Below are 12,354 nucleotides of genomic sequence, written 5' to 3'. Positions count from 1 at the left end.
AAATAACTTTGCACCAAAAACTTTGAAAATTATTTTACTCTTCAAAAAATTGACCGAGGTTAACACCGTAGTTGTGTAATTCGTAATATTACAGGCTTTCAAAATAAACTATCGTATACAGAATGTTGTCTATTTATCATTTTAGCAAATTTTCATTTTTCGTAGCCCCCATTTTAAAAAAATGGGTAAAAAATAATACTGCGCTTCACGGCCGTAGCGAAAAGAAAAACCAGGGGAAAAGGGAATCCAAATTTTCCCAACTCCACCAGCAAAATTTCCTAACTTTCGAAGAAATGAAAGCCGAGGGATTAGTTACTACTATAATATATTAATTTTCTTACTTAGCTATCCAAAGATTGGCTGAATGCTTATGCCCTTTAGGGTATGTACAAACAAAAATAAATTTTGGTGATTATAAAAATAATAATGGGAATTATTCTACTTTGGACCAAGGTCCCTGGTGTTCCACCATATCCACCATGTATAGGAATATTTAATACAAATGAAAGGAAACAACACTTAAATAATATTGTGCTTATTGTTTTTTACTACCATTTTTTCTATCTTCACGGCCCGAAATTTTCCAACTTTTCCAAGTCGGAAAAACAGCGAAAAGTTGTGAATTTTGTAAAATTGTCACTTCAAAATTTGTGGACTGTTCAGGACTGTTTTCTTACTTGGGAGAAATTAATTTTTTTTGAAGATTTCAAACAACTCTTCAAGTTATGCATGTTGGGAAATCCCAACCTTCTCCTAGTTCTTTCCCTTTTCTCTTTACCTCTCCTTTTCTTTTCTCCTCCCCCTACTTTCGAAAAAGCAGAGGGAGGAGGCTCATCCCCATCCCCCCTCAGGGGGATGGCCCTGCTTCGCTTGGATGGCCATGACTTCAAATCTAGATGTATTTTTTAATGTTGAACAACTTTTTCAAATAACATATATCATACATATATCATACAAATAAATATATATATATATATATATATATATATATATATATATATATATATATATATATATATAGATACATTCTCCCAGATTGATTCTAAATACGAAAATAACTTCATTGTACCTTTAACAAAACTCAGAATAACTAAAAATGCTGCCTCAAATTTCAGGGCTCCAAAAAATATTCAATTCTATTCCAGAAAATGGCAGTTCACTATACATTTTCAAACGAAAACTTAAAGATTTTCTAGTGCAAAATTGCCTTTACTCCTTAGAACGGTGTTTTGAACAGCACTTCTGAGGATTTTTTTTTCTAAATACTTATTTGCTTTTACTTATCTGTTATTCATAGTTGTTTTTATATGGTGGTAACCTAAAAGTTTCGAAAATGATAATCATAGAAAAATATAAATATAATGAACAAGTGTGTCAAGTCCGATTGGAGACCACCTTAAAAAAATTCTCGTCCGTGTTCGTCTTAGAAGTGTCACCGACACAAGTCAGAAAAGGTGGTTTCCTATTCATCAATGATTAAAATAATACTTTTCGATTGGACAAAGCAGACACACGCCGTACAATCACATCACGGCATCGGAGGAGGCACATGAGAAACGAATAATAAACAAACTTGAATGATTCGGAAGCGTGCTAGATATCGTTTGGATCCCGGTAGTGGGAGAAACGAGAGGCAGAAACTTCCAAGCGCCACTGAGAGCGATCATCGCTAGTTTTCGCGTTCCATTCAAAAGCTCAACATTTTCGGAGATAGCCGAAAGCTCCGCGTCGCGACGAGAGCCGTCGATATACGAAAAAGCTTGACATTTTCGAGGAATATCGAATTTCGGTCGTTTTTTGGAGCAGTGTTTTAGAAACCTTAGACTGAGAATTATCAGTTCAGCAATAATTCTGTAAAGGAACTGTGAATTATCCATATTGTGGCGACCAACTTGTTGATAGTAATAATAAAATAGTTTGTGAAGAGTTTTCATCGTGACTGTTTTTTCCGTCAGTGACTTGGAAATGATTTTTATGGTGGTGTTTACTTCTCATCTAGATTTTCCGTTTGTATTTTAATTTCAAACGAAAATGACGCGAAGAAAGGAATCCAGGAAAAGAGCTATAGATAAACGAGACGGTGAGTATTTTTCTATTGATATTGTATACATTCAACCAAAATTGAATAGTTGTTCCTCAAATGATAATATGTTTTACTTTTGTGTGCTGAAATCGACAAGCCTTTTCAAAATACGTCAAATATGGAGGACAAAATACTAAATTTGCCACTGATTGTTACTACGTTCGAATAAAATTCAAATAGTAATATATGCAATTTATCTGAGAAACACTTTTCATCGACTTTGCAAACCTATATAACTCAGAACTGGAAAATATATGAGTGGTGAATGAAAATACACCCGGTACAAATTGTAATCGCAAAATACTGGTCATTAGTTCATAATGTCATGATTCCAGAAATGAATGGAAAATACGCATTTTTTATTGATAAGAATCTTTATTTCGACTTATGAATATCACAATCAAAAACTCAACAAACGTTTGGCGATAGAAGTTACTGGTAATTCAAAATGAGAAGTACATATCGTATATCCCAAAACTTCAGAAAATAACAATTATTCAAATACCTTATAGAACGGCTTGAATGGGGTGTTATAATAAGCGCTTCCTATCTTTAAATTTAAATAGAACAAAATGTGTATGTGTATTCGTTTGAAAGATCTATTGATTTGTGATGAACTGTTTGGAACCTTTAGTGTAGTACTGAATATTAGTGGTGTAATACCAACACAAAACCATTATTTCAACACCTCGACACGTGTTTCTATCACTAAGTGATCATCTTCAAAGAGGAAGATAGAACAGTTTGATCTGAGTTATGTTGGCTTTGAGAACCGATTTGGTTTGTGGCTTATTCGCATACACCTGCGACTTGAAAAAATACCACAAGATAAGGTCTAACAGGGTGAAATCACACTCTCTTGGTGGCCAGTTCACAGCACCTCCACGTGTGATGACCATGTCCTCAAATCGCTCGTACAAAATATCCAATGTGACATGTGTGGCACGTGGCATATGTGTGCGCCGTCCTGTTGAAACCACATGTCGTGGGTTATAGATCATCCAATTCAGGCCAAAAGAAGTTGGTAATCCTCGACCTATAGTGCTCACCATTGACAGTGATTGTCTGGCCCACGTCGTTCTCAAAGAACTATGGACCTATGACGCCGCCAGCCAAAAACACATACCAAAAAGTGACTTTTTCTGGATACTTTGGACACTCTAGGATCTCATGTGGTTTGGTATCGTCCCAAATTCGACAATTTTTTTGTTCCAGTATCATTTATCCGGAAATGGGCCTTACCGCCGAAGATGATTTTTCGATGAAAATCAGGGTCAGTTGCCAACTGCTCCAAAGCCCAATCAGCGAACACACGTTGATGTCTATGGTCGTTTACCTTCAGTTCCTGAGTCAATCGAATTTTGTACGGGTAGACAAAGGGCTGTTGGGAATGGGGCCACTGTCGCCGTTCATATTCCACATTTTTTCAATTTTAAACTTTCGGAAACATCTAAAAACTTTTGTCATGTACCGGTCTCAATTACTTCAAGTATCCTCTGTGGTCATTCTCTGTGATATGTTGAACGACATAAGCTTTCTCTGATCTATGGAACAGAATATCTGTTCTGTTCCTGTTTAAAATATGTTTTTTCCGTTAATCAGCTGTCGCCCACATACGAACGACAACTCTCAGAAGTTGAGAAACTTGTGCGAGCTAAGGACTAACAAGGTCTCACCTTTTAACGTGTGATTTCTAACACGTTTGACCAACATATTTCTTATCTCAATCCTCAGTGCTTATTTTGCTTATACCAGACTTTCGGGTTGTCCAACAATTTTTGAAATTTTGTCTTTCAGATGAGATGTTTAATTTTAATAATGAAATACAAATCAATTCAAAGAACTAAGATTATAAAAAAAAAGGAAAGAAAAAAATCACGTCAAAGGTGCTGCTTCGTTCCCTCCTCTTCATAAAAGAGGACATATGCCTCATCGTTCACAAGTGATTTTGGCGAAATTGGTAACACGTGTGAATCGTTGTATTCATGCCACGTGCCACTATATGGGCGTCTGCAATATGCTGTGTAATGTCCGTTATGAGTAGTCCCACTGTGATTTGAAAGTGCATATAGATTATAACGACAAGGAGCCACATTGTCTGCTGCATGACTGCTCTGCATGACTGCTCATATCTAATCCATCTGAAGAAAAGTCGATGGAAACATTCAATTTGCCTCTGAATATTTCCATTGGAGAAAATCTTTACAAATGAATTACTAAAATACGGGGAAACTTATAGATTGATAAGGACTTTGTACATTTTCTCCTTTGCTTGCACCTCGAACACATTGGTTTTTCATCTCCATCCAGAGTTTCTTCTCTTGTGAAAGAATCCAAGCAATGTGACAAACTCAATTGGCCAGTTCTTTGTGGTATGGGAAGAGACAAATCTCAGAAAGGATCAAAAGTTACTGATGAGTGTCCACAGTGTGTGCACTTCATAGTGGATTTTAATTAACCAACGAAATAGTCTACAATCTTGGAGTTGTTCATATTCAAATATCTCTGCCATGACTCTTGTGCTTTTCCGTTATCGCTCAATTTTTCGTCAATCTCAGTTAAGATCCGTTCAGGTTTCTCAGTAATTCTGTTGAGGTCTTCATGTAAACCTTCTGAAAGATATCGAAGGAATTCGTGGGCGTCTTGATGGGCAGAACCCATGAATCGAGGGGCAAATCTTTGAATCTGATTTTTGAAGTAGACTGTGTTAATTACTCTATCAGATGAATCTTCTGACCACAATTCCTTGATAACTTTTGCGAACACTTTGATTAAAACACCTTTCATACTAGAAATACTAGTATTGATATCTTCCATGTATGTATTATTTTTTAGGTATTCCAGCAACCATCCCGTGTTCGATAAACACTGGATTATACTGTTCATGAAACAGGTGTTTTTAAGATTTTTTAACCCATTGAAATCAAGAGTTTTGACTGAAGAAGTGTATGAACAGTTTTTAAATCCACTTTCATTGTATATAGAAACGTGTTTTTAATGTGAGTCAGCATTTGATTCGAAAGTATATTTCTGTTCAAATCAATGTTTATATGTAAGTAGGAGGAGGGCTTTTTCTTTCAGTTTGTGTCTGAAAGTTACTTTTTAACATGATCTACACATCTTTGAAGAGACTTGCCTTTTCAAAATTGATTTCTTCGGAAGATGCTTACCTACATTTTTTCATAAAGATGTAGAAGTAGAAAGCCGAAACCGTTCTTTCCCAGAAAAAACAACGGAAAAACAGTTTTTGACTCTGAGCCCAAGTAAAAAAGACATAGAGGTTGTCAGAGTTGGAGTGATATATCAAAATACCAAACAAACAAAACTGAATTATTCTCACAGAAGTGCTATCTTATCAGACGTTTTTCAGAAGTATAATGGAAGGTTAATGACCCATTCGATGAATAGTTGAAACATATTAATGCCAGCATATTGCTTTAAAAGACTCTACAGAGAGTTGGTATTTAAAGTCAGAAAATTTGTATGGTTATCCAATGTGGACTCGGCCTCCATTCCATTTTGTCGATTATCTAACCAGCTTCACCAGTATGAATAACACTGGTCTACAGTGGCTTTGTTGCTCTAGATATAAGATTGATTTTGGGTGTATTTATACTCACAATTCATGAAATTATCAATGGTTTTGTAAGATTTGCTCTCGTTTTCTTTCAAATATATATTTTCATTTTACATTACAAAAATTCGAAATCAAGAAACAAAATAACAGATATATTTATAATCTCAGTTTTATTTGGAAAAAAATATGATACTTTGAAGTAAATAGAAAGGGAAATTTCGAAAACATGTTATATTTCCATGAAACGCCTTTCAAGAGCTTTTCTTTTATAATTTTTCAGGGGTCAATCTCTTTTTGAAGACCAGCAGTAATCGGCTATCATGTGACAATCCCATCGACCCTGATATCTTTCTTCCATTACTTTTAGATCCTGGTGGAACCGCTCTCCCTGCTCCTCACTATAATTTCCTAAATTATCTGGAAATTTATCCAAATGGTTGCGAAGATAGTGTAACTTGATACTCATTTTTGCTCCTAGAATCTGAAAGTTTGTCAGCATATTTAGTAAAATTTCTTCATAATTTGGTGCTTTATGGTAACCTAGGAAAATTTCGACTACCAACACAAAACTTTTCCAAGCTTTACTTTCCGGAACAGTCATAACTTTAATAAAATCAGTGTCTTTCATCAATTGCCGTATTTGAGGACCATCAAATATTCCACCTTTCAACTTTTCCATACTAAGTTTTGGAAATTTTCTACAAATATATTTGAAACGATTTCCTTCCTTGTCCAAAGCTTTTACGAATTGCTTTATCATTCCTAACTTAATATGCAATGGTGGAAGTATAATTTTGTCTCTGCTCACCAACGGCTCTCTTATTACATTAGCTTTAACGACAGTTAAAGAATTTCTTTCAGGCCAAACATCTTGTTCCCAATGACGTTGCTTTGCTCTTCTGTCTCACATACAAATGAAGCAAGGGTATTTCGTGTATCCACTTTGTTGACCAAGTAAAAAATTAACCATTTTTAAATCCGCACAGTTCGACCATTGATGCTCCGAGTAATTGATTTTTTCTAAAACTAATTTGACATTTTCATATTCTTATTTGAGTTTTGTAGAATGGGCAATTGGAATTGATGCAAATTTATTTCCATTATGCAGTAAGACGCATTTTAAACTTCTTTTACAGCTATCAATAAAAAGACGCCACTCAGTAAGTTTGTATTCTTTCAAACCCATGTCCAGAAGCAGCTTCGCAATATTATTACACTATACCAATCCTTCATTTTCATCAAAAAATTGTAATAGCTCACTTTCTCGCGTTCTGTACGTTGTAATTGTAACTGTGCCAATAAATTTTTTTCTTTCAATTTCGAAGGTAACAGTTCTGATCCTTGTTTTAATAAATTTAGATCACGTATTAAATCACTGAGTTCATTTTGAGAAAACAACTTTGGCGTAGATGTTTCACCCTCCCATTCACTTCACCTGGTAGACTGATTCGATTTCTGTGAATTTGACAACATCATTGTTTCTGAGGGCATGCGAATCACTTTTGAAACATAAATAGGCCGAGGGAGATTTTCACTGTGTAAAACAGGACATTTTGTAGACTGTAAGTCTGGACATCTCCACGTTTGATTTCGATTAAAACCTTTAGCATCTACTACGCAAAAGTAACAATCATCGAAATGATTCTTAGGCTCCATCCAGATCATAGAAATACCAAAGTCTAATCCAGAACGTTCCCCTTTTTTCCACAACCGCAAAGACTCAACGCAAGACTTACAAACTTTATTAGGAACCCATGATTTATCTAATTTGTCCATTTTAAAACCGAAATATTCAGCATAAGTTTCCTTAACAAAGTCTGTGATATTTCTTTTTTGTTTTTTTGATATATAAATACCACAAATATAACAGAATAAATCACTACTATATTTGCACTTCCTTCGTGACAAACTCATGTTTAAAAAGACAAGATAAATATATTAGAATGGACACTCAACAATTGAAACAAAATATTAACATATAACAACTTATCCAGATTTCCGTGTTAGTACTTCAATATTATCAAATAACTGAGTTCTCAGCTGTTTTGCAGAGCAAGGAGACCAAGAAGTGGGGATCACGTGATGTTTGTACGCGCAAAAAAGTTGCGCAGAAGCCTAATCATGACTGAGAAAATAATTTTTTTTTACTAACAAGGCGATTATTATTAAAAATACAAGATACGTAAAAATCATAAAAAATAGAGCACATTCAGTACTTTCATAAATATATTCGTGATTTAGGCACTCGAAAACATAAAAATTTGCAAAAATATGAAGGGCAACACAAAAAAAAATTTTTTTTGTAGAGCTGTGTAATGCGGGGTAGCTTCAACCGGCTTCAAGGTATATAACTCTTTCATGGAGAAATTATGTTCATTGGTATTTCTCATTGAACCCAAATACGTGATAAAATTATTCTTTTCATTTGGAACGCTTCAAAATCCTAGACCACTGTCCGTGATTCCAGGAACTTCCTGAGATTTTGGTATTTACTCATTTATAGCTAGTCATTTGTTCGCTGGTGGTCATTATGTTTTTGGGTAATGACAAAACCTGGTGTAGTGCAAAGCTGTGATATTTCAACTTCTGGATATTGTTTTTCTTGTACAATGAAGGATGATTCTTTTGAGATTTCTACTAGATTATGGTGAATCTTAAAGAAATATTTCTAATATTTCATTATTTCTAATATTCATAGTAACTGAAATAATTTCTGAAAAATTGCAATATTCATAACCTCCCAACTGAGCAATGCCAACAACTGAGAGAATCTGAAGAATCTCCTAATGCCCAATTGCCATTGCTTCCAAATGATTGCTCTAAACCATTTTTAGATGATTTAAATATGTTGAACTTGTTTTCTTATTTACATAGGTCATATGATACTCCTGGTTGCAATTCCTAAATGTTCTACTGGTTTGACCATTATATACCCTATAACAAGTTCCACCTGATTTCTCGAATTTGGATGTTTTGTATTCATAAATTTAAACTAACTTTCCCAGCGTATTACCTGTCCTAATTTTAATATTTTGATCTCCACAAACTTTACTTGAAAAATATAAAATTGTGTACAGAACAAGTAATGCGTTGGGAAAACGTATTACTTGTTGTAAATAATAAAGACACAACATCCAAATTCGAGAAATCAGGAGTATATAAATTGAAGTGTGGAACGTGTCCTAAGGTATATATTGGTGAAACTGGCAGAACATTTAGGAATCGAACCCAGGAACATCATCGAGCTATACAAATAAGAAAACAAATTCAACTCATTCAAATCATCCTCTAGGAGAAAATCATATCTTCAACGAAGAATTCAAAATTTTGCACATAAAAAATAAAGATTTGGAACTGAATCATTTGGAAGTGAGGAAAATAAATAAAATAAAATATTCAAACATTCTAATGAATGACCAACTGGATTTGAATAGATCACCATTATTGAACTTGTTTTATCAAAAGTCGAGAAAGAATTATTATTGATGTAGATGTGAAATAATATGCTTCAGGTGATTATTATTGAACAGGTATATACCTTAGGTAGAGGTTTAGGTAATTGTTTGGAGGTAGTCTCAATTATGGATACCAGTAGGTATATAAATATTGAAGTATTCAAATCACTTGATGAAGCTACTGTTGTGATATATATTTTTCAAATAAAGTTTGTGAAGATCAAATCGTGAGGTGTAGCTTTTGAAAAGCAATTTTGATATCTTGTTTATTCAAAAATGAAATCACTTTTTTTGTTGTTTGTCCATAATATGCTGAAGCTCTAAAATTTTTGGTGTTGATTATCTAACTTATTGATAGAAAAAATGCCTGAATCGCTTTTGCGTAGACCTTTTTGGAAAGCATTGTGTCTAGTGATTCAGCGTTGACTCCATTGTTTACTGCAATTTGCTTACTGATATTGAGTTCTTCCTTAAAACCATCTATTGAAATAGAAAAACTGCCTGGTCAATGAATCATGCATCATGAAATGCTATTGTGTTGGTACGGATGGGTAGAATCGTGATGAATAGTAATATCCGTATGTGATGGTTTATGATAAATTGGAAAATCATTCTACTCTTATAAATCTAAAAAATCAAGTGGACCAGTTATAAAAAAAAGCTGTTACCGATGAAAACATCAAAGAAGTTCACAAAATAATTTTGGATGACTGCAAAGTGAAGTTGATCGGGAGAGCTGAAGCTCTAAATATATCAAAGGACATATCGTGCATGGTTAGGTTAGGTTAGGTCGTGCATGGACATATAGTGTATGAATATTTGGGTATGCGAAAGCTCCGTTCAAAGTTGGTGCCGCGCTAGCTCACAATGGGACACAGCAACAACGAATTGAGGATTCTGAGCATCGATATGTGAAAATGGATGAAACATGGCTCCATAATTTCACACCAGAATCAAAACGAACGTCATCTGAGTGGACTACACGTGGTCAACCGACTCCAAAGGGACTCCAGTATTTTGGGATGCGCATTCATCGAATATTTTGAAAAGAGGAAAACTATCAACAGGGACCATTACATAGCGTCATTGGAGCGTTTGGAGCACGAAGTTGAAGAAAAAGAAGTACTATTTCATCGAGACAATGCTCCTTATCACCAATCATTGAAAATGTGGGCAACATTGCATGAATTAGGCTCCAAGCGACTCATTTCTGTTCTTGGACCTCAAAAGAATGCTCGCTGGAAAGAAAGTTTGCGCCGATGAAGAGGTCGTCGTCAAAATTGAGGCTAAAGACAAGTCGTACTATGAAAAATATCGAAAAACCGCCCTAGACGGCAACTATATTGAATAATGAAATCAAGTATTATCAATTTTTAATTATATGTTGGCCTACGAACTTTTCTGCCCAACTGTCATTTCTGTAAAGAATGTATGTTGATATATCATTTTCTTCTTTTTTTCGGAAATATAGCCCAATGTTATTTCCAAAATCCAATCTTTCCTGAGAATTATTTTCTATTCAGATTTCATATGTAGGTTATGTTAGGTTAGGTCCAAAGTGAGTGGGTCTATTCGACCCTCCACCGCAACCCGCAAGGGTTTATTGTGGCTCACATATATTCACACTCGACCAAATAAACCCAGCTTCTTAACGAAGCCGATTAGTTTGTATTGTGAGTGGTCTTTCATATGATGATTCAAATGACAGTGGCATCTAAGAAGGCCTGTTAGACATCGTAGTTCATCCCTACTGTAGTCCAACAACTGTTTGATATCAAGCTTCTTAGGGTGAATAAACACCTTGGAATGAGCCTCATTGCCTTAGTCTTAGCCTTAGTCAGTAGCCTTATTGCATTTCAAGCCAGTATGGCCAGGAATCCAGACCAGCGACAATCTGTTAAGTCTTCCTATCGAGGAGAGTCGTTTTTGGCAATTTGCTACCAATTCAGACGTTGCTCGGTAGGAGCCAAGAGCTTCCAACGCCGCATGACTGTCCGAGAATATTTTTATTGACTTGTGTATGAGGTTGGATTCTTCCAATCTCTCCACACACAACTCAATAGCGTAAATTTCTGTTTGAAATACAGTCGCATAGGTTCCTAGGCAGGTTGATACCTCCGTCCTGGCTCTGCGTCTAAAAACACCTACACCAGAACCGGAAGGTGTTTTTGAACCATCTGTGAAGCAACACCTATCTGCTATTAATATTTTCTTCTCCCGGAGTATCCGGTCCTCTATACTCGGGAACAGTACTTTATAAGGCGGTTTGTGGTTGACAGTTGGAGGCATACAGTCAGAGGTCATTTTCAGATTGCTTTGACTTCCAGTGTCAAACAACAATCTGTTGCACTCTACATCAAATTGATTTGTGCAATTGTCAATGTGCACAACTCTGTATGCAGTCCATCTGTATGTATCATACATGCCTGAAGAAGTTATTGTATAGCGAAACACTCAATACGGTATTTATTCGATAATATTATTAAACAAGCTTCGAACATAAAATTGAATTATTTTTTTAATGAGCAGTTTCATTTTTATAACTTCAACAGTCAAAGAAGTATTACATCTGTTTTTCATAAGTTTACTAGATTTTTGTTGTCTTTCCAGAACATTTGTATAGAGACTCTTTGTCAGTATTTCCGGAGATAAAATAACCTTGATTCTGAAGCCATATTTCAGTGCGTCAGATAGAAAGGTGGGATTGGCGCTGATACATATACGAGTTTCAAAAGGAAAAGAAAAAATATCGGGAAAAATGAAATTGGCAGGAAATCTAATCAATCATCGAGAGTGGAGTTGTATGCTTATTTGACCTCGTATAAATCCGCCACGAAAAGTTATATTGCACCGAAATATTCTTAGGGTTTCCAACCGATTTTTATTTTAGCTATGTTTCATTTCTCTTTGATCTCGGTGATGGAGCATTGACATCTATAATTAATGCTTATTGCAATATCCTAAGAAAGCCTTTTAAGTCCTTGGAGACAAATGAGTTGGCGGCCTCCTGAGGTTTTGAACCGTGGCCCATTAGTCTTGAGAGGTTCTCGATCAACGATTTGGACTCCTACAAATCTGTTCAAACCGAAAGTTTTTACATTCATACAGGGGGATCAATAGTGTCACTAAAAATCAATATCATTATTTTTGTGATGTTTACAGCTTCGACTACTTAGTGTACTTAGGTACTTATTGATATCAATTTTACATTTCGTTATAGTCTATTTTCTTCAGCAGCG

General features: G+C 35.1%; 1 protein-coding gene across 1 annotated transcript in view; it reads left to right on the top strand.

Annotated features, from left to right (window-relative positions):
* Positions 1–1,625: 1,625 nt before the first annotated feature.
* Positions 1,626–12,354, top strand: part of LOC111508710 (tyrosine-protein kinase transmembrane receptor Ror) — a 223,149-nt gene continuing 212,420 nt past the window's right edge. The window contains exon 1 of the mRNA XM_074170979.1: positions 1,626–2,080. Coding sequence (XP_074027080.1) covers positions 2,032–2,080 — 49 coding nt within the window. The 5' untranslated portion in view covers positions 1,626–2,031. The remainder of the gene's footprint in view (positions 2,081–12,354) is intronic.

The sequence above is a fragment of the Leptinotarsa decemlineata genome, unplaced genomic scaffold (genome assembly GCF_025532065.1).
Source record: "Leptinotarsa decemlineata unplaced genomic scaffold, Ldec_3_MD MMD2_tig00000008_RagTag_RagTag, whole genome shotgun sequence".
Classification (NCBI taxonomy): Eukaryota; Metazoa; Arthropoda; class Insecta; order Coleoptera; family Chrysomelidae; genus Leptinotarsa; species Leptinotarsa decemlineata.
This window is presented reverse-complemented; position numbering and strand designations above follow the sequence as displayed.